The sequence below is a fragment of the Piliocolobus tephrosceles genome, chromosome Y (genome assembly GCF_002776525.5).
Source record: "Piliocolobus tephrosceles isolate RC106 chromosome Y, ASM277652v3, whole genome shotgun sequence".
Lineage (NCBI taxonomy): Eukaryota > Metazoa > Chordata > Mammalia > Primates > Cercopithecidae > Piliocolobus > Piliocolobus tephrosceles.
In genome coordinates, this window is record NC_045456.1 from 15303516 (window position 1) to 15327536 (window position 24021).

At 39.5% G+C, this 24021-nt stretch overlaps 1 protein-coding gene across 1 annotated transcript in view; it reads left to right on the forward strand.

The window, feature by feature from the left end:
• The window catches only part of ANOS1 (anosmin 1), a 130903-nt gene that overhangs the window by 17571 nt on the left and 89311 nt on the right, over nt 1–24021 (forward strand). The window contains exon 2 of the mRNA XM_026456132.1: nt 14884–14946. Within this exon, the coding sequence (XP_026311917.1) occupies nt 14884–14946 (63 nt within the window). The remainder of the gene's footprint in view (nt 1–14883; nt 14947–24021) is intronic.

Consider the following 24021-nt stretch of genomic DNA (forward strand, 5'->3'; position numbering starts at 1 on the left):
TTTGAGCCCACTGTACTGTAATGGCTTAATTTTGTTCTCCATCATACTCTAAGGTCAAAGCATGCAGACTGTGTGTTTGATGCATCCATGTGCCCCCAATATCTCTTGGATTGCCCAACACATAAATGTGAATCAATAAATACATATGCAGAGAAGGTAGAGAGGGAGGTTACAAAGTAAAGGGAGACTCTTGTAAGATTAGAAATGAATATTGGTGACACAATAGATAATCAGAAAAGCTGTGGCTACATTCTTTGCATTTTTGATGTCACAAGAGTTAAAAAATTTCAGTTCACATGTATCATCTTAGTTGCTTGCATCAGGTAGTGTCAGTGAAGAAAACAAACTACTCCAGGTGCATAAACTGGAACGAACTTAATACAAGAGATTAGATGCTTCTAAAATGATTAGAGGTGTTGAAGGAATGGACTCTAGGCTCAGCCTCCAGAAATGACTCTAAAACAATAGAGAGCTGACTCTCCTGCTTGCTCTGAGCCCTCTCTGGAGTAACAATGTGGGAGTCAAGAGCTGTCCCCTGATGAAGCCTCTACAGATACCCAGGAAGCTGGAGAATGAAGACTTGAAGACTGCAGCAGAAAACCTTCACACTTCCACAAGGTTCTAAACCATAGAAATAGTGAACAAGGCACAAAGAAGAAAATACCTTCTGTTTTCTTTTTGCCTTCAAATGCTGCATAAATATATTGATAAGCATAACCTAATTGAATTCAGAATTTTAGTGGCATGATCATCTGGGAAATGTAGCTTCTACTTCCTCTTCCACTAGAAGGTGGGTGTGATGGAAGTTGAATGCATACTTTTGTATTTTCCTTTTAACTTTCTCAGTTTCTTCTCTCCAATATGGTAGCCACCAGCCACATATAGCTTTACAGATTTAAATTTATTAAAATTAAATATTTCATCTTTCAGTCTCATTGGCCACATTTCAAGTGCTCAATAGCCCCATGTGGCTGCTGGTTGCCATATTGTACGGTGTATATACAGAACAATTCCATTCTTGCATTATGTTGGACACCACTGCTCTAGATAATGTGAGCTACTCTTTTTTTCTTTTTTCTGCGTTTTTTTGGTTCAGCAGAGCAACTGATGAATGAATGGGTAAAGGGGTTATGAAGGTAAGCTTAGAGTTAATCAAAACAGTGTTCAGTTAGCTAAGTTGTAAAATGCAAAACAACAAGAGGAGGAGACATCTTTGGTTGAGTCCTTAAATGTGTATTTCAGTCAAGGGGATAATAAGGGAAAACAAGCAAAAGAAATTGACATTTGCATTGCCCACAGTATGAAGGAGGTGCTTCTAAACCCTGTGCAAAGTCTCTTGAAAGACTGCAATAATTTAACAAACCCTCATGATCAAAACTTACTGAGTTAGTGTTTGCTGCTCGTTTTGGTTGGGTTCACAAATAGCTTTCATTGTTATTGTATTATGATGGAATTCCACTGGCCACAAGAACTTCAACATCACTCTTTTTGGGGTGAAGAGAGAATAAAATTAATATGAAAGTGAGGTTGTACACATTTCAAGTTTGGGTTAAAGGCCAGACAGGTTCTATTATAAATGGAGTTTTCCATCCATAACTAACATACGTTCTCCACCATGGTGTTTCCTTTTAAGCATCGGAAAAGTTATGAATATGATGTCTAACTCATTAATCTGGAGCAGACCTACCACATAATGCCAAATTGAATGGGTTTGCTCAGGGATGCACTAATGTCTTAGAGGAGCTTTCATGTTGACAAAGCTGGGGTGATTTGATCTGGCAAGGGAGACAGGAAACATGAAAGTCCCCATGAGATTTGGCTCCCTGGTCTTTTCAAGAGCACACCATGCCTTCCTTGAGTTTGACATATCAGACAGCTGAGCCACACAGATAGATATTAAGCTGTCAGTGTTACAAGCTCCTTCTATCAGAAGAGGATTAGTGTTGACACTGTTGCTGATTGGTCTCACTGCACAGACATGCTTCATTTTAGGTTCTCTCTTAGAACCTACTATAATCACTCACCTCTCAGACAAAGAGATGCATTTCTTGGAAACAATAAGCCAACAGCATATAGTTACCCATGACCTTCTTATATATTACTGATATAAACAATCTTGTTAAGCAAGAAGCAGATATTATAAATAAGACAGGCTTTTAAGTAGCTCTGTGAGATTTAACATAGGGACAAAGAGCAAAATCCCATTCGTCCTGTGATGTGTGCCGCATTTTATAAGGTCATTAGCACAGGAAAAAAGGACACCAGGCCACCCAACTTGGGAATACGATTGACATGGTTCTCCAGAACTACCAATCACATGTTTTCTTAGGAGATGTGTGTTGTCAAGAAAATGTGTAGAAAAAATATATATATGGAGATAAGGATCAGAGCTAGATGTGCATAAGCTTTTAAACATAGCACCAAGTGAGGGAAATCCTAATCTCCATTCAACTTGTCACAGAGGAGTTTTTTTTTAACCTTGCAGCACAGTGATGTCAGAATCATGCTGTGCAGATTCAATTCTGACTTTCACTGGGGAGACGGGCCTGGCTGTTTAAGCCCTTGGAATGCTGTGACTGGTGATTCCAGTTAAGTTACGCAAAATCTGATCTAATGAACACTTGAGATTCTGGACGCACAACATGGGTCCTCTTAATTCAGCCTGCAAAAGCTCGCTAATGGCTCTGCCAGGATTCTTGAGTTATTTTGATTACCTGGGGGTCAGTATTGGAGAAAGCTGAGCAGTGGATTTGATAGTCTGCCAAAGGATATATACTACAGATGTCCTATAATCAGATTATAATTTTAAAAATAGTGTGTGTGACACTTTCTGGGTTGGAAATTACATGTACAGATAATATTTTCTAGCCCTCACTGATTTTTTAGCACTTTGATTAAATATGCACTTTTATTTTCACACAGAAAAAGCTGTCTTGTTATGTATATCATTTTATTAAGTTGTCCGTGCGCCAGTAAATTTCCCACTGAGGGTGAGTTTTTTGTGTCTTTAGGAAAATGTTCATGTGAGGATGTAAGCTTCCTCCTGTGAGGGAAGGACACCTACCCCTCCTTTACTGCTCTGTCTTGGCAAAGCACCAATATCAGTTTTCCTTCATTGGCCTTTTAATAAACACAGACTGATTCTGCTGATTTTAGAATACATGTATGAACGTAGCCAGGGAGTGAACATACTACTGAAAGCTAATACACATGCCATGCAGTAGTTTGCAACTGCAAAATAAGTAGGTTTTGTCCATCTCCTATCTTCCTTGCAAGAAACATTTTGCTTGGATGTTTTAAGAAGGATTTATTTAGTATAAAGGAGAGAGGGACAAAGTGGGTCCAAGAGGCAAATTGGACCACAGTGCCGAGTGACCTCATTTCCTGTGTTTTGTAATTAGAGGTGATGGCAGAGAGGAAGGACAATTGGGATCCTTACAGAGTCACCCTGGAGCTTACCTGCGACTTCCAAGATGACTGAGGCTATGCTGGGTCCTCTACTTTAGGGTTTCCGAGGCTGTGGTTAAACCACCAGTCTGTACAGCCTATTAGAACTGACTTTATAGAGCCTAAAAGATTCTAGGTTTTGTCTCTTTCTTCTTAAACAGTTGCTTGGGAAGACATGTTATCTAGTTGGTATGAGGTTTCAGATCTGAAGCCTTTGTCTTTAAATCTGTTTATTCCTATAAGCCCATTGATAGGAACTTAAATTTTTTAATACTCTTTGCCTGTATATTTATATCCATGATAGCTTTTTAATAATGCCAGCTAGAGAAAACTTGTGATTTGAGATTTTAAATAATTTTAAGATTATTTTATGAATTTATTTTAAATTTTAACTTTAAAAAACACACTTAAGAAAGTTATGCGAACACTGCAAAGAACTTCCATATACTTTTCATGTAAATCAGGGTATTGCAAGCTCTCTGTCAAAGATTCGTAAATATTCTTTGCTGGCTTGGTCTTCTGTTGCAACTACCCGTCTCTGCTGCTGTAGTGCAAAAGCAGCCACAGGCAGTATGCAAATGAACAGGCATAGCTCTGTTCCAAACAAACTTTATTTACAAAAACAAGAGGTGGGCCACATTTGGTCCCTGGTTTCTAGTTGCTTGACCCAGTCTAGACTTAGCAGTCGTTTTTCCTTTTCTTTTTGGCCGTATTTGCTTCATCATATTCTCTATCTCTGCATATACACAAATGTATAACGTATACATATAGACTATGTGTATATATACACACACATACACTTGTAATGATTTTTTTCCAACCATTTGAAAAGAAGATGCAGCCATCATGATTCTTTACCTCCAAGTAATTAAGCATGCACTTCTTAAGAACAAGTGCATTCTCTTAGTAACTACTAAGAGAATGGAATTATCAAATGTAAGTGATAACACTGATATAATACCATCATTTGGTAATAAAATTATCAAGTGTAGGTGATTTAACATTGATGTAATACCAACATCTCATCTATGGTTTATATTTAAACTTCACTGATTATCCCGATAATGTTCTTTATAGCCTTATTTTGTCTGATTCGGGATCCAATTCATCATTATGTGTGGCATTTGTTGTCATGTATATTTAGTCTACTTTGGTCTGGAACCGTTCCTCAGTCTTTCTTTGTCTTTCAGGACATTGATATGTTTGAAGACTAGAGGCTAATTGCTTTGTAGATTGTTCGGTATTTCCTCTTGGTTAGATTCAGGTTCTCTATAATGGGCAGGAATCCTGGTGCTGTGAGATGCTGAGTCCTTGCTAGTGCATCCTTTCAGGGGACACCTGAGTTTTGTTTTGCTTTTTTCCCCCATTCTTGGAGGCAGTGTCTTTGATCCTTTAGTTAAGGTGCGCTCTGCTAGGTTTCCACACTGGAAAGTTAGCACTTTCTCTTCATAATTAATATCTTTTAAATTTGAGCAGTGACCATGGGAATACTATTTGAAGCTTCAATACTGTACTAAAAATGCCGTATTAGAAGATTGCGGTTGAAATATAAGAATGCAAAGAAGGTGTGCTTTGTCTTCCAGGTAACAGAATTCCATGACTTTGTCTACTTCAAGAAACTTAATGATATGCATGATGGTATCATTTAAGTGAAAAAGAATTACATTGAGAGTATGGTTTCCGGATAATAACTACCTTGAGTAATTGCTTTCCTCTCATTTACTTATGTAGTTTCTAAACACTTCCCTTGAAACTCAAAGGACTCTCTTTGTTGTGAAAAAGTAGTTGTGATAAAATGAGGCCCATGCTTCCTGATAAGCTTCGCAGTGAGAGACTCATTACCTTTCGGATGTTTCAGAGCAAGTTGATTTGTGATGTGAACCTTCTCAGGCCTGATGCTGTTGTGCTGGGCTGGCATGCTAATCCTCTGTGGTTGAGGCTGCAATGATTGTTCAACTGCACTTCAGAGGGCTGTCTGCCAAAAGATTTCATTATTTTGGCAAGACACAGTGTACTTTTCGACACACAGGATTGTAACAATTTCTATACAGTACCAATTTAGAGCTGGAGGGAGGCCATGAATACTTCTAAAGGCAGTGGGGTGCACATATTTTAGGAAATATATTTGGGAGAAAAAATACAGCTTTCATGTAAAAAGCAGGTCTACAGCTTTTTAGAGAAACTTGCTGCCATTAATTCAGAAAACAAAAATGGTCTTTGTAAACTTTTGTAGATAGCATTGTTATATGATATGAATGTATACCCATATAAAATAAAAAGTTGGAGGTGTTTTTTATTTTTTTATTTTTATTTTTTAGAACCCCAAGGCTTATTCCTTATATCTAGGCAATACTCCAGACAAAATTAAGTATAAAGCATTGTTTGATTTTTTAATTATTCAACAGAAAATACTTTTGTGAAAGAACAGGTACTGTGCTCTGGTCTCAGGACATCCCTTCTGATTCCACGTTCTGGCCACACACAGAATATTACCACCCCACTCAATCTTAGCTTTTGGAAATGTGGGCAAAGAAATTTGGCACTTTAAAAAACACTTATTAGAACATGCTTGAGAGACTGGAATTAAGAGAAATTTGAATTTCTTTTCCAATTAAAAGGGAAAATGTAGGCAGGCATTAGGGAAATATGAAAGAACTATACAATAAAGTCTCCTTATTGGTCCTCTAGAAATGGAAGAGAACTAGATTCACTAAGTACCTACTATGTGTAGACACCTTAAAAGGTGGTCTTTATAAATTTCATTTGAAAAGGGTCCACCTGAGCAAATATTTTTTCACTCTTTTATGTATCAGAAACCTATAGTTTAGAGAGGTTAAAATAAAACCTGAATGGGAAAAAATCATTTAGCATAAGGTAGATGAGGGATTCTCCTCTGGGTCAGTCCAAATCTAAAACTCAGTGCTCTTTCTGTTGCCTTCAGACTTGGCTAGAATCATGACTTTCTGAGTCCCTCACCTGGGAAGTGGCCTGACCTATCTATCCATTCAAGACTACTGAAGCCCAGCCACCAGAATTGCATCCATGAAGGCACACACATCTAAACATCAGTGCCTTCCCACCATATTGGAAACCCGTGGCTTATTCACACAGGTTATCAACATGCCACATGATCATTGTCACACTTCTCTACATCCAAACTCTTACATCCTCTAAGCTGGAGTGAAACTGTACATTCATGTCTAGTCCTAGGCAGAGCCATGGATCTAAACCCTACCTACCACTTGGCCATTGCCTCTGTGAAAATGTTTCAGTTCTCAAATCTGGAAGCTGTATAGGGTTGGGTTCAATGATATGAGTGATATGTTGCCTCTCTAAAAATTCACTGTTTTCATATTGTAACCCCTACAACAGTCTCTGGGACCTTGATCAATTGATAATTTCCTACTTCTTCTACATCTTCAATCATCCTGATCTTCGGTCAGACCTCCTCCATTTGATCCTTTTTTTTTTTTCTGCCTACTAACATGTTCCAATCACCTCATTTTTTTTTTTTTTTTTTTTTTTGAGACGGAGTCTCGCTCTGTCGCCCAGGCTGGAGTGCAGTGGCCAGATCTCAGCTCACTGCAAGCTCCACCTCCCGGGTTTACGCCATTCTCCTGCCTCAGCCTCCCGAGTGGCTGGGACTACAGGCGCCCGCCACCTCGCCCGGCTAGTTTTTTGTATTTTTTAGTAGAGACGGGGTTTCACCGGGTTAGCCAGGATGGTCTCGATCTCCTGACCTCGTGATCCACCCGTCTCGGCCTCCCAAAGTGCTAGGATTACAGGCTTGAGCCACCGCGCCCGGCCCAATCACCTCATTTTGAAGCACAAACACATAAAGAGAGAACAAAACAGATTAAAGAAAAAAAAAAACTTTACTAAATCATGAAATCTCATACAGGTTACCTGCCATTCTAGTTTTCGCATAGCCCAACTCCTAAAATTTTTGACACTCCAATTTAATTTTTTCTGTCCTCTTCTCTATCTGTATCTTCAACGTTTGCTTGTAAATGTACATGCTGCCTTGATCTTTCTAGAGACTGTAAGGTCCTTGAAATCAGTCCCTTGTGTAGTTCATAGATTTAGCAGTGGGCTCATCACTTAGCATGATACTGTGGTTATAGTTAGAACTCAGGAAATGGTTGTAAAAGGAATAAATTGATGATGAGAGAAAGACAAAAGAAACTTATAATGCCATCATTAACTTTAACTTTTATCCTAAACTGCATATCCACAATTTCAATAGCTTGTTGGACAACTCTCCTTGTACGTTCCCTGGACACCTCAAACTCGTTGTGTTAAACACTCAGTTCCATATCTTTCCCCATACTTGTTTCTCCTTCTTCCTTGATCTTGGTGACACCATCACTTCCCTTGAGATCTAGATTGGAAACTTTGGTGCCTTTCCCCATTTGATTTCTCTCATCCCCACTTCTCAAAACAATTGGTGACTATGTTGATGGGATTGCACTTCTATATTCCCTTTCATAGGTTAACATCCTTTTCCTCCTTTCACCCAATGTCCTCTGACACCCTGGTGGCATATTGACACTAGAAATGGCAGAGAGAAGATTGAAAGATGTTGTAAAGACTTTTGCTCTGGTTTAATTCACTGCAGTGTCTCACCTCTCTAATCCATCCTCTATTCCAACACCCAAGTCTTCATAAACACAAGTTGGAGCAAACAGTTCATTCTGAGTGTGTCAGTGGCTCCTCATTGAATCCAAGGGCTATCCTTCCAGCCTTGTTTTCTGCTATGTATTTTCTCCTACTAGCAATCACACACCATACTCCCCACTCCATACATTCAATATTATCCTCATCCCAAATTTACTTACAGCTGGTCAAATCCTAGTCACAGTCACCCTTCTTTTTTTTTTTTTTTTTTTTTTGAGACGGAGTCTGGCTCTGTCGCCTAGGCTGGAGGGCAGTGGCGCGGCCTTGGCTCACTGCAAGCTCCGCCTCCCGGGTTCACGCCATTGTCCATTGTCCTGCCTCAGTCTCCCGAGTAGCTGGGACTACAAGTGCCCACCACCACGCCCGGCTAGTTTTTTGTATTTTCAGTAGAGACAGGGTTTCACTGTGTTAGCCAGGATGGTCTCGATCTCCTGACCTCATGATCCGCCTGCCTTGGCCTCCCAAAGTGCTGGGATTACAGGCGTGAGCCACCGCGCCCGGCCCACAGTCACCCTTCTAAGCTGATTTATGGGTCCCTAGTTCTATGAAGTTCTTTTCAATGATCATCTATGAAAATACATATCCTTTTTTTTTCATTTCTTATGACTTTTGTTTGTTTGTTTTATTTGTTTATTTATTTATTTATGAGATGGAGGCTCACTCTGTCACCCAGGCTGTAGTGTAGTGGCACAATTTCAGCTCACTGCAACTTCCAGCTCCCAGGTTCAAGCATTTCTCCCACCTCAGCCTCCCAAGTAGCTGGGGTTACAGGCGCCTGCCACCACACCTGGCTAACTTTTGTATTTTTTGGTAGAGACAGGGTTTCATTATGTTGGTCAGGCTGGTCTTGAACTCTCGACTTCAAATGATCCGCCCACCTCGCCCTCCCAAAATGTTGGGATTACAGGCGTGAGCCACCGTGCCTGGCCAGCATGTTGTTCTTAACTCATTTATTTTGTGCTTCACTGATGCAGACTTACTTAACTACATATTTTTCTCCCATAAGAGATTCTACACTCCCTCAGGGCAGAATGAATCATGCCACATTTTCCCCTGTCTTGGTGACTAAAGTACTTTGTACATAGGAAATATTAATCCATATTTGTTGATTTAGCTAATTTGTTGCTAATTTGAACAGATTGAAATCTGTGGACCTGCTGCTTGCTTTGTTATAGCATGGGTTCTAGTCATTTAGCATAACCTGATCATGAGTTCTACTGGTGATTATTGGACAATGTAAAATTTTGAATCTTGTGTGAACCTTTTTTGCTTTAGAATTTATTGTGATGGCTGTTTTGGTAAGAATATTTCTTCTGCTGTCCTTTTATGAAAGTGTTTGGTTAAATGTAAAGTATAGAATTTGGTGCTAAACTGGCCAGATGGTGATTCACCAAATTAGTATCCACAATTTCCTTGTTGATCAGTACTTCCACTCATGAGCTGGAGGTCTTTCTCTGTGACATGAAATAGTCTTATTGGTTGTGCTTATATGACGATCTTGGAATGCGTAACACCTAGGGCATTCTGGAACTGAATCCCAGAGAGGTCTGAGAATATCATAGTTTACTTAATCCCATGGATTTGCAAAGTACTTTTCAGTGTACAGATATCTTTTATATACATTGTCTCATGAATCCCCTGTAGCAAGTGGCATAAAGTGCTTTATCATGGAAAATACCCTTTCTTTGAGTGTGCTAAAGCATGGGTTCAATCCCAGTTGCCCCAGTCTCTCCCAGAGCCACTAGCTTTGTTTCCTTAACTTCAATATTTCCTCTCTAAAACATAAGAATAATTGCCTTTTTTTTTTTTTTTTTTTTTTTGAGACAGAGTCTTACTCTGTTACCCAGGCTGCAGAGTACAGTGGTGTACTCTGTAGTCTCAAACTTCAAGGCTTAAGTGATCCTCCCACCTCAGCCTCCAGAATGGCTGGGAGTACAGGTGCACACTCCCATGCCCAGCTAATTTTTTTTTATTTTTAGTGGAGACAAAGTCTCACTATGTTGCCCAGTCTGGTCTTTAACTTCTGGGCTCAAGAGATCATCTCGTCTCAGCCTCCCAAAGTGCTGGGGTTACAGACGTGAGTCACCATTCCCAGCCAATAGTGCATAATTTTACATACTTCTATAGATGTGTTGTGATGAGGCTCCATTAGACAAACAGTTTTTAAAATGGTCCATAATCTGTAAAGTTTCTAGGTTAAGTAGAAACATACTTACTATCTACCTGCCAAATGATGACATAGGCGATTAGCTCTCTCAATCTACATATTTTTCTTTGAAATTTAAAGTGTTTCTTCATTGGAATTGAAGCAGTAGCCTCAGAAGAAATGATTTTAGTCTATCATCCTAAAACTTGAAAGCCTAAAACCTTTGCTAAAAATATAAACTTTGGTTACTCTTTTGGATAGTTTTAGGTAGTACATGATCATGGTGCCTATATGAGTTTATGTAATAAATTCTAAAGCAATTGTCTCCTGGTAGTAGTATTTCTCTCATAATCACTCCTCTTGTGGAAGAGAGATATGGGGTTGTCACATGGTAAACCCCAAAATTGGGGTTCAGTCTGGGAGGCCACATGGGTTCTTGGCTTCATGCAGGAAGGAATTCAAGAGCAAGGCTACAGAGTAAAGTGAAAGCAATTTTATTAAGAAATTAAAGGAATAAAAGGGTGGCTGTGCCATAGGCAGAGCAATGGCGTGGGCTGCTTGACTGAGTAAACTTATCATTATTTCTAGATCATATGCTAAATAAGGGGTGGATTATATATGAATTTTCTGGGAAAGGGGTGGGGAGTTCCTGGAACTGAGGGTTCCTTCCCTTTTTAGACCATATAGGGTAGCTTCTGGACATTGCCATGGCACTTGTAAACTGTCATGGCGCTGGTGGGAGTTTCTTTTAGCAAGCTAATGCCTTATAATTAGTGCATAATGAGCACATGGACAACCAGAGGTTGCTTTCATTTGCCATCTTGGTTTTGGTGAGTTTTGACTGGCTTCTTTACTGCATCCTGTTTCATCAGTGGGGTCTTTGTGACCTGTATCTTGTGAAACTAGTCCTGCCGACCTCCTAGCTCATCCTGTGACTAAGAATGCCTAACCTCCTGATAATGCAGCCTAGCAGTTCTTGGCTTCATTTTACCCAGCCCCTGTTCAAGATAGGGTCCTTCAGGTTCTAACACCTCTGGCAGGGCTACAGTCTTTTGCCGTACTTTTTTTTTTTTTTTTTTTTTAATTGCTTAGAAAAATGGAAGTTTTTTGTTCTACATGAAGTATGAGAGAAAGTGTGTCATTGTCGTTTTCTCCCGCAACACTTTAGCTTTTGTTGAAATCTTTTTTCTTACTGGCAAGAGTATTATAAAGAAATAGACTTTAGGCAAACTTATCCTGCGAACATTTACTCAGATGATCGTATGTAGGTTGTGCTTGTCAGAGAGATTTCATGGAGGATTACTAAAAGAAGATGTTGGCTGTCATTAATAACATTTTGAAAAATGTCTTTAGATACTGCTGATTACTAGTTATTAGATCTGAAGCAGGAATGCAATTAAAATAGAGCTTTAAATGAATTACATATACTGATGCTAGACTTGGCAGAGCTTCTGGATTAACAGCAAAACAAGTGTGTTGTGCATTGCTTTGATTAGCATTCCAGAAATATGCCTGTTTTTGTAAGTGGTATTTGTTTTGTATAAAGTATTTGACTATTCCACAAGCTCTCAGGACAATGGTTATGTGGGATTATGGAGATTTCAAAGGCTTGAGATTTTTTGTGCACCGATGTCTATAGTTGTGAAAATGCAACTGTGTACACATGTAGCAGCATGTTTTCATGATTCATATTTTTAGCAATGAGAGGAAACAAAAATCACGTGCTTATTTTCAGACACTGTTAGCCACATAGCATATAACAGTTTCTTTATGGAATAAATGTTTGTTGAGTGTTTCTTGAGTGAAATGATAAAGACTTACCTTGCAAGTGGCAAGAGTGTCATGTATTCATTTCAAATGGTCTTGAGGAAGAATTAGGTCTTAGCATACTTATTAAATAACTACTAAACATTTTTGCCTTGAAGCAAATGTCTAGAAAAATTAAGTAACAGGAGCTTTGAGGACAAAGCATTGATGTAGCCGTAGGGAACAAAAAACTAGTTCTTTAAGGAAATCATGAGATAAGTAAGTTAGATAAGTTTTTAAACAGTGTTTAATTTCTATTAAAATTGTTTTCCTTTTAGAATTGCTATATTGGTGAAAATTTTGTTTTTGAATATGCTTGAGAGAAGTAAGTACTGTAACTTGGGACAGGCTCATATATGTCTTAGAAAAGAATTGTTAAAGAGCTCAAGTTTTTTTTAGAAAAATTAAAATAATTAAAAATGTTCATATGCAACATTACTTATGAAATCTAAAATATTTTTATGAGAAATATATGTTCTTAATGACACTTATATGAAGCAAGAAAGAGACATTACTCCGAAGAGTAATGGTCTGGGGATTGTTCGCAGGCAGAGATTCAGCTACTTGCAAGGTAGGTCTTTGTCATTTCACGCAAGAAACATCCAACGAGCATTTATTCCATAAAGACACAGTTAAATGCAAACATCAAATTGATGGCAGTTCTTTTTAAAGTTTAGTAAGCATCAGAATTTTCAGTAGAACTTGTTAAAAGAGATTCCTAGGCCCTGGTCCCAGAGATTCGGACTGTAGGTAGAGAATGTGGCCCATGAGTTTTCATTTCACACAAACTCCAAGGGGTGCCCATAATATCGGTAATTGATCACACTTTGAGCATTATTGTTATAAAGAATGGACAGTTGGCACAGGGGCAGTTGATTTCATACATATATTTGATTAAAAAATGGCAATAAATATTGAAAATTAACTTTCTTCATAGAGTCTTCCAGTGTATCTTCTAACTATATCTGTATTTTAAAACATGGAGGAGATTACTAGAAAATAGAGTGAAAAAGTAGTATTGCTTCACCATATATCCGGAATTCTACATTATACATGTCTGAAATTTAACTGAGAATTTTTTACTGTCATTGGAAAATTCATCAATAATGAAATAGAAATAATATAGATAAAATAACCATGAATGTATGAGGGCTAGGGCTATGCCTATATTTAGATGACTGACATCTGACTATATATGACTATTAATGTTTAAAATTACAACTTGCATGAAATACAATTTTGAGAATCAAGTTTCCATGCATATGAATGTAACCTTTTTTTTTTCAACCATGAGACCTGGCTACTATCAATCGGGCACACACAGACATCCCATATGTACACACTATATATACTTTATTTTTATTTTTATTTTTGAGACAGAGTTTTGCTCTGTCACCCAGGCTGGAGTGCAGTGGCCCGAACTTGGCTCACTGCAACCTCCACCTCCTAGGTTAAAGCTATTCTCCTGCCTCAGTCTTCTGAGTAGCTGGGACTACAGGCGGGCGCCACAACGCCAGGCTAATTTTTGTATTTTTTGGTAGAGACGGAGTTTCACTTTGTTGGCCAGGCTGGTCTCAAACTCCTGGCCCCAAGTGATCTGCCCACCTCAGCCTCCCAAAGTGCTAGGATTACAGGCTTGAGCCACCACACCTGGCCTCAGACTACTGTATATATTTTATATATCATGTATATATAATATATCTACTATATATTAGTAATAAACCATATTATATGTGTATATAATTTGTTTATCCAACAATCTTACTGTTTGTTGTTACAATCATTCTTGAACATTGGAGTCTGGCTAGTGTCTTTGATTTATTAGAATGTATATAGTAATAAGTTATATGCATGTATGTTTAAGCAAACCTCATTTTCTGTTATGAGACTCTCATGTCATAATCTAACAGATTTATTCAGTGTATTTTAATGGAGTGATTAAACTGGATGTATCTGAATGCTGTTGAATTCATTGAGATAAGGATACAAGTTAACAACAATACATATGTGCACATACATACATACATAAATTTAATACAATGCATTTTCACTTAATTACTTATAGAAGAGTATACAAAAAAATAGCCCTATGCTGCTAATTTAAAGGAAATGTAATATTAAGTTTTATGAGAAAAAATTCCTCTGAAACAACAACCTTTAGAAAGTATTTCTTGGCTGGGCACAGTGGCTCACGCTGTAATCCCAACACTTTGGGAAGCTGAGGAGGGCAGATCACCTGAGGTGAGGAGTTCAAGACCAGCCTGGCCAATATGGTGAAACCCTGTCTGTACTAAAAGTACAAAAATTAGCCCAGTGTGGTGGCAGTCGCCTGTAATCCCAGCTACTTGGGAGGCTGAGGTAGAAGAATCACTTGAACCTGGGAGGTGGAGGTTGCAGTGAACCGAGATCGCACCATTGCACTCCAGCCTGGGGACAAGAGCAAGACTTTGTCTCAAAAAAAAAAAAAAGAAAAGAAAGTATTTCTTACTGAATAGAAAATATTTCTTACCCCAATTCCTCCAGCTGATGGTGACAATCATTACTTTTCCTGTAAGTCACTGACAGGCGCTGTAACTTCTCCTTTTCAATTGTGTTGAAATACATTTTTTGGTTTGCTTTCTGTAATGATGCTTTTGCTCAGATTCGTATTATACCCAGTTTAAAAAAGCAGCTGATTCTTTGGTTTTCTAAACTAACCCGAATAAACGAGCATTGAAAAGCAACAATCACAGGTGCATTCTTTTTTCCTCTCAGCTTTGTTTCTTTGTTTCCATGTTTTATTTATTTTTATTGTTCCTCTCTTCCAGTGCCTAGAGCCCTGCAAGGAATCGGGGGAGCTGAGGAAACACCAGTGCCAAAGCTTTTGTGAGGTAGGAGAACGTCAGTGATACTTAAAACACTTGACCCAAATCTGACTATGCTTATGTGGGGTCATGGGAATGAATGGGCCCTCTTATTCTTCTGCAGCTTGGGGAGTTTATTAACTGCAGGTATGTGTGGGTATATGTAAATTCATGTAAAAAATATAGAGCCTTCTTAAAACCTGGCTACCCACTGCTTGCGTTATTGGCTAACTAGACAAAAAAAAATTTATGATGCATAGATGGAAGACTACAAGCTTTCTAAAGGTATAGATTGTCACCACCCTCCCACCTTACATCATAGCTATTCTGAGCAGTTTTTACATGCTTTCGAAGTATTCATGCCATTTGGGAGAAGAGACTCGTATTATTACTACTGGTGTTTCTCAAATATTTTCATCTCTTTGTTCCCCCTTGGGATTCCTCCTCATATCCTGGGCAGAATGCTTGCCCGCTTTTAACTGTACAGGAGAGAGGCATCTTACTTCACCTAACTATCAGTTAGATTAGTATCTATCTGTTCATCTATCCAGCCAGCCAGCTAGCCAGCTGGCCATCTATCCATCCATCTATCCATCCATCCATCCATCCATCCATCCATCTATCAATCTATCATCTGTCCATCCATCCATCCATCCATCTATCATCTATCCATCCATCCATCTATTCATCCATCTATCCATCCATCCATCCATCTATCATCTATCCATCCATCCATCTATACATCCATTCATCTGTCCATCTATTATCTATGTATATTTATCTATCTATCCATCCATTCATCCAGCCAGCCATCCACCCTTGTATCTACCCATTCATCTCTCTATCATCCTTATTAGAAGAATGTGTAATATTGTCCTGAAGGACCACTGTCTAAAATCACCAATAGCACAAAAAAGGAGAAGATCTGCTTTACTGGACTGTCTTCCGCAGGGAATACAGGGGGCACAGGCCCTGTACCAGCCTGGATTCTGCTGAGAAGTAACCAGACACAAGGCCAAGCTGACTGCCTGGTTCCAAGGACAGTGGACTTGAGAAGTAGGAGAATCTGAAGGTTTGGGGGGAACAGCAGAGAATGAGTCAAAAGAGTCCATTTTGGCAGTCAGGAAAGCTCAGTTGAGGGTTTTGGCCAGAAGAGGTGCCCCGACATCAAATGAAATATGTTATAGATTATCTTTGAACAGAACTGAGGGGTGAAAGGGAACTCTTCCAAGGATCCAGAGACGTTGGTCTGGTCTTCATCCACTACAGCAAATAAATACCAGTGTAATCCCATTGCCTGTGTTTCACTCTGGATCTTATTCTGAGAAAATGACTGCAGAATTAGGACAATAATGGCTTCATCACTATGTATTGTGTGTAAAATATCTTCCAGATCTTACTTGACCTTTCCCATATTCGTGTAGTTAAGCAAGGCAGGTAGTAAGTCCCCAAGAGTTATGTGTAGAAGCCAAGAAGGACTGGGAAGTTGAAGCTCCTCAAATGAATGGCTTGTCCACGGCCAACCCTCCAGGTAGAAAGGCTGGGTCTAAAACTCCTGTCTTTTTATCCCTCTCACTGATTATCTAAGTGTTGTTCCTGGTCAACTCCACTTGGCCAATCACCATAATGGGTTTGGGCCCCTTGAGATATAGAAAAGATGCAGCAGGAATAAACAAAACTGATGATTTGCTGCAAGGATAAAGAAAGTGAGGCCATCCCATGTCTGTGTTCTGCTTTTACCTTTTCTGTGTTCCTATTTTAGTTAATATTTTAAAAATATCTATTCATTCATTTATTCAACATGAACTTTTTGAATACCTATAACATGCCCTGCAGTTTGGTAGTGATGTGGCAGTAAACAAATCACGCAAAAATTCCAGCCTTTGTGGGGCTTTTCTCCTCAATGAAAGATCTCAGCTGTGAATGATGGTAACTTGATTCCAATCCTAACTGCAAAACCAACTTACTCTAGGAATTCAGTTAAATCAATTAACCCGTGTCTTCAACCTCATTTTCAAATGAGGGATTTATCCTATTGATCTTACACGGTGTTTATTAAAATAGATAATGAATGTAAGTGCATGGTACAGAGCTTATCAAGCTGTACAAAAGTAACACAATGATATTGTATTATGATTGTATACAAATACAATGATTTGTATTATGTGTTATAGGCTTGCGGGTCACAGCTCTGTGAGGTATCTGAATCAACTATTGATTCTGAATTTTTGCCTGCGTTGGTAATCCTTGTCAACACAATTAGAGCACACTGTCTAGTGGAGTGACTGTTGTGCTCTTAACTTTAATTTTCTATTCCATACACAAACTATACATCTATAGGCACAAAAATAGATTTATAGAATCTTTTTTTTTTTTTTTTTCGGTTGCCCATGCTGGATTGCAGTGGCGTGATCTCGGCTCACTGCACCCTCCGCCTCCTGGGTTCAAGTGATTCTCGTGCCTCAGCCTCCCAGATAGCTGGAATTATAGGCATGCACCACCATGCTCAGCTGATGTTTGTATTTTTAGTAGAGATGGGGGGGGGGTTGCTGTGTTAGCCAGGCAGCTCTCAAACTCTTGGCCTCAAGTGATCCACCTGCCTCGGCCTTCCAAATTGCTGGGATTATAGGCATGAGCCACTGCGCCTGACCTGTTTATAGAATCTTGAGGAACAAGGTGTTTGTTTTATAAATTTGTTATCCCTAAATATCAGTGACTCTGGGCTGATATTTTTACATCTGATCTCTGAGAAGGAAGATATAATCGAAGGTAATTTGAAAGCTTTCTTCCTGTAAATTTCAAATTCAAGAGCAGGTGTCTGTAACTGCCATTCTCTGAGGTAACTGTGAGGTGTTCTGAACCAAATCCAGTTTATTAAAATGGGACTCGGGTGTTCGAATTGTGATCCCTTCTGGCAGGAAAGGTTCATTGAAACTTGAAAGGTGGGGAAAACAGATGCCATTTAATGTGGGGAGCTTTGATGAGTTGCTTCAACCCAACGGTTAAATAACTCAAGACTTGATGTTCCATTTTAGCGGCTTTGATTGTTTTTACGTCCCTGTGTGTTTTTTGCATGTTTTATTTTGCAGTAAGTATCTGACTATTGTGTTGAAGTAGGCCGAACCTTGAAAACACTGATGGCTGTTTCAGCATTTTTAAGCCTAGTCACTTATGGAGACAAGTCTAATACAATCCCGTTCATTCTCACATTATTTGTTAAGAATGCATACAGGCCGGGCACAGTGGCTCAAGCCTGTAATCCCAGCACTTTGGGAGGCCGAGACGGGCGGATCACGAGGTCAGGAGATCGAGACCATCCTGACTAACACGGTGAAACCCCATCTCTACTTAAAAAAAAAAAAAAAATACAAAAAATTAGCCGGGCGTGATGGCGGGCGCCTGTAGTCCCAGCTACTCGGGAGGCTGAGGCAGGAGAATGGCGTGAACGCGGGAGGCGGAGCTTGCAGTGAGCTGAGATCTGGCCACTGCGCTCCAGCCTGGGCGACAGAGCAAGACTCCGTCTCAAAAAAAAAAAAAAAAAAAAAAAAAAAAATGCATACAAAGTCCATATTGTCATGACTCCAAGCTTTCCCTTTGTAAAAGTTCAGACCCAAAAGGGACTCTAGATTACATTATTCTTCAATTGAAGCAATTATACTGTTAGACATGTTTGGCCCAGTATGTTTATTTGCAGGGCAGTCTGAGCTTATTTGTCTTCTAAGGCATAGCTTTGCAAACCATGACTTGCAAGGCAAACTGGTCTGCCTCTTGTTTTATAAATAAAACTTTATTGGAACACAGCCACACTGGTTTGTTTACATATTGTCCATGGCTGCTTTTGTGCTACAACAACAGAATTGAGTAGTTGTAACATTGTATGGCCCTTATAGCTGAAAATATCTATTATCTGGCCCTTTATAGAAAAAGTTTTTAAATTCCTGCTCCAAGAAAAAGAACAGGCTGGGCGCAGTGGCTAATGCCTGTAATATCGGCACTTTGGGAAGCTGAGGCAGGAGGATTGCTTGAGGCCAGGAGTTCAAGGTTGCAGTGAGCTATGATCATGCCACTGCAGTCCAGACTGGGCAACAGAGTAAGAGCTTGTGTCAAAACAAAAAACAATAAAACAAAGAATAGTCATAATTATATCACAAAACTCACCTTACCATTTAGAGTATTGTTACTTCTTAATCTTTATTACCAGCACCCATTTCTAAACATAAAACATTGTTCTTGGTAATTTTAATCACAAAATAAATTTTCCTACATGGAGGAGACTTTTGGAGGCACATTAATAACATACCTAGAATTGGCTCATTTTGTTCTCATATCCTGATCTCTCTCACTTCTCATTTGATTACCTATTTTATTATAATTTGCAAGGTAACTTTCGCTACTTTTAGGCTGATGTCAGAGGTAATAATGTCTTCTTCTTTTTTTCTTTTTCTTTTTTATTTTTTTGAGATGGAGTCTTGCTGTGTTTCCAGGCTGGAGTGCAGTGGTGCAGTATCAGCTCACTGCAACCTCTGCCTCCCGGGTTCAAGCAATTCTCCTGCCTCAGACTCCTGAGTAGCTGGGACTACAGGCACGCATCACCACGCCCGGCTAATTTTTGTATTTTTAGTAGAGACGGGGTTTCACCATGTTGGCCAGGAAGGATGGTCTCCATCTCCTGACCTTGTGATCTGCCCGCCTCGGCCTCCTAAAGTGCTGGGATTACAGGTGTGAGCCACCGGGCCCGGCCCAGTAAATGTCATTTTTTAAATGAAGAAGTTAAATGTTTGTATCAAAACAGGAAAAAAAATGAGATATTTCAGCAGTCCTCTGGATTATATGAGATTTTTTTTTGATGTATCAAGATTTTGGAACATGGCACGGAATCATAGATACATAGATAGGCAAATAGATTCTGTTTTGCTGGTTCAGTTTATTAACTAACCATTATCACTGTTCTTTTATTTTCTTTTCCTTTTTTTTTTTTTTTTTTTTTTTTTTTTGAGACAGAGTCTCGGATCTGTCACCCAGACTAGAGTGCAGTGGCATGATCTCGGCTCACTGCAACCTCTGCCTCCCAGGTTCGAGCGATTCTCCTGCCTCAGCCTTCTGAGTATCTGGGATTACAGGCATGTGTCACCATTCCCCCTTGTTTTTGTATTTTTAGTAGAGATGGGATTTCCCCCTCTTGGCCAGGCTGGTCTCGAACTCCTGACCTCGGGTGATCTGCCCACCTCAGCCTCCCAAAGTGCTGGGGATTACAGGCATGAGCCACTGTACCCGGCCTGTTCTCTTATTTTCAAAAATCTTACAAATGATGACAAACTATTTTTTTAACCAAATACAAAATGTACATTTTCCTAGATTGAAACATTCCTTTCTCACAATCAGTGGAATCTTAAATTTTAAATGGCAGTATTTCTTTCTCAATGATCTTAGTTTTGGTGAAACTTGATATATCATTGTTTATGACTTGCCTCCTTGCTGGATGAAACAGCTCCCATCTTTGATTTTGACATTTCTGATTCATGGCATCTCAGCCCTAAGTAAGAACTCAGTGGATGTCAGCATTGGATAAAACAGCTGGTAAAACAGCTGCCATCTTTGACTTTCATGTTTCTGATTCATGACATCTCAACACTAAGTAAGAACTCAGTGGATGTCAACATTGGAAGTATGCAGTACATGTTAATGTTATAGAAAGCTGAAACCTTGTTGACTTCAGCGATCAATCAAGGCTAAAAATATAAGTTGTTTGGGATCAGTATGCATCCTGAGATATTCACTCTTTCTCAGCCTGGAAATGGGAAGGAAAAGGAGGTTTTCACTTTACTACATATATAATTATCAAGTAATTTCTTTGCGATTTTGCATTTTGAAATGTCTTTCAGGCTTATAGATTTGATTCCCATAACAGTCCTTGGAAGAAGTTAGATGTGAATTTCATTAGGTAAGCTTGATGGACAAGGAAACTGATGGACAAGGAAACTGATACACAAGGAGAAGGAATTTATTTGTCCAAGATCACATGGTTGGTTAGTGGAGTATAAGATCTAAAATCCAGGTGGTGTAGCTTCTAGTTACATTTCTTTCCTGCTATATTATAGGGTTTCCCTCCTAAACCTATTCTGTGTCACAGCACACAGAGCAGAGGATGATGTTTTACTTCCCTCATCAGGGAATAAAAGATGAGCCTGTGTCAAATGTAAAGTTCTTGGCCCAGTCATCCCTGCTTGGACAGGCTTATCCTTAAATGAGAAGGAAGTTTTAGTGGTTTAAAAATCATACTTAATTTTTTGTTTTTTGTTTTTTGTTTTTTTTTTTTTTTTTTGACAGAGTCTCTCTCTGTCACCTAGGCTGGAGTGCAGTGGCTCCATCTCAGCTCACTGCAATCTCTGCCTCCCAGGTTCAAGCGATTCTCCTGACTCAGCCTCCCGAGTAGCTGGGATGACAGGCACCTGCCGCCACGCCCAGCTAATTTTTGTATTTTTAGTAGAGGCGGGGTTTCACCATGTTGGCCAGGCTGGTCTTGAACTGCTAACTTCAGGTGATCTACCCACCTCGGCCTCTCAAAGTGCTGGGATTACAGGCATGAGCCACGGTGCCTGGCCAAATCATAGTTAATTAATGGCACCTCAAGGAGAGAAGGAAGACAGGGCTCCTTGCCCCTTCATGTGGCTCTGAAAGAAATATTCCAACACTACTAAAAAGAGACCTCAAAAAGTAAGAGGGTTAACATGCCTCTCCTGTGGGGATTTCTTGCGCTCAAAACTTTTTATCTCTTCAGTGCTCTACAACCGGTTTTATGTCTGAAAATTTAGAGTGATAATTAAATGTAACCCTGTAGGAATTGGAACAGAACCTGTACCTGTCTGGATATGTCTGTAAAATAGTTAAAGGTCTTGAAAGAAGCTGATGAAAGCTAAACGTGAAAGTGACATAATATGCCCCAGATGTGTGTTGGGGTGGAAAAGGATAAGCACATAGAATTTAGTACCATTTAGCAATATTTTGCTTTAACATACCCGAACAATAGCTTCCACAGTTAGAATATACTTGTGAAGGGGAAATAAAGATGAACTTTGTTGCTATTCTTTTTAAACAGATATATGTCCAAACTGAAAGATGGACTCAATTTTTATTACAAAGATTTTCGATTTGGAAATATTTTCCTACGAGCATTATAGTATGGCTCTTGAGTACTTCCTTTTAAGGAAGTTGTCAGTTCTTCAGAAACAATAGAATGGGACCTGCGGTAGTGTGTCTAGCGGGTGAGACACTCAGGCTTTTTCTTTTACTTGGTACAATCTGATCACCTGAGCAAAGGAGAGATAGTGGTGGCTCAATCCAGAGTGGTCATGGTGACAGATGCAACATGAGGAATGGGAGAAAGGGCTGAGTCAGTGGTGTCGCCAACTTTTGTCCTTAAAAACTAGGGTAAGAAAGCTGGAATGTACGAGATGTGGGATATGTGTCGGGCACAGATAGTTTTGGGGGTGAGGTGGGGAGAAAGAATAGACCAGAAGTTTGGTGTTGAGCCTGGTATGTTTCAGATGCAAATGGAAATCCGTATGAGATGCGCTGTAGGGAAATAGGCACAGGAGTTTGGAATTTAGGTGAGAGTTCTAGGCTGAAAGAACAAATGCCATGCGTGAAGGTACTGTTTAAAGTCATGAAACTCAATGAGGTGACAGAAAGAAAACAAGTCTGTGAGTTAAACTGTGAATCACAGAAACGTAAGAGGAATGGGGAGATAAAGAAGGAGATATAAGAGAGGTCAATACGTTGGGAGAAAACACAGAGGAGTGTGATGTTCCGATAGCCAAACGATGAAAGCTTTTCAACAAGTAAGAGGTAATCAGTTGCGTCAAATGCTGCAAGAGCATGGAGACTTGAAATTTGATCATCGGATTCTGCGACAGGGAGCTTCACTGTGGACTTTGACAAGACCAGTGTTATTGGATGGCAGAAGAAAATGCCTAATTGGCATGAATTTCAGATAAATGGTTGGAGGAAACAGGGAGTATAGAAACGTTTCAGTGAGCATTACTGTAAAAAAAAAGTGATGAGGGGCGCAAATGAGATTGTGGGAAGAGGTGTGAACAAGGTAATCAAACATTTAATTGCTTTTACAGTAGAGAACTAATTATGTTTTATAAGCAGATGGGAATTATTCAGAAGAGAGGGGTTATTTGATGTTGGAGGAGCAAGGGGGGAATTGCTGAAGCACATAACCTTAAATGGCAATGTCTACCATTGTGTGTGTGTGGAGGCAGGTTTGAAATGGGAGCAAGCTTCTACATCCTGGGACAGGAGATGCATGAGAATTCATGGATGCATGGGATTTTAATGCACCAGATGCAGTGCATTGGTGGGTGTGAAAATGGCATCTGTGGAACTTGTCTTTTGAATGCTTTACTTTTCTCCGTGAAAAAGGAATCAGGGTGACCAGCTGAGAGTAAGGATGAGACAAAGGGATGGAGGCTGGGGTGACTGACACATAGACAATTTTCTTTTCTTTTCTTTTTTTTGAGACGGGTTCTTGCTCTGTCACCCAGACTGGAGTGCAATGGCACGATCTCGGCTCACTGCAACCTCTGCCCCCCAGGTTCAAGCGATTCTCCTGCCTCAGCCTCCTGAGTATCTGGGATTACAGGCACCTGCCACTGCACCCGGCTAATTTTTGTATTTTTAGTAGAGACAGGATTTCACCATCTTGGCCAGGCTGATCTTGAACTCCTGACCTCGTGATCCACCTGCCTCAGCCTCCCAAAGTGTTGGGATTACAGGCGTGAGCCACCGTGCCCAGCCATATAGACAATTTTCAAAAAGTTTTTAGTATTATAAATAATAGGCTTTTATTTTTAGAAATGATTAACATTGGTCTTTTACATTTTTGTAACACATGAAAGTGTTACTTGTATTTCTGGATGGTGTTACTTGGGTACCAATGAAGAGATGCAGAATTCATCTAAGTCTTCTTTTCAACTTAGGGGGTGTAGTAGTAGTAGAGTGGAAATGTTTTGAAGAATGCTTATTAATTCTTATAATTTTATGAGATTTTCTTTGCCAACCACCATATGATGGGTACAATCTGCATTGTATCAAATT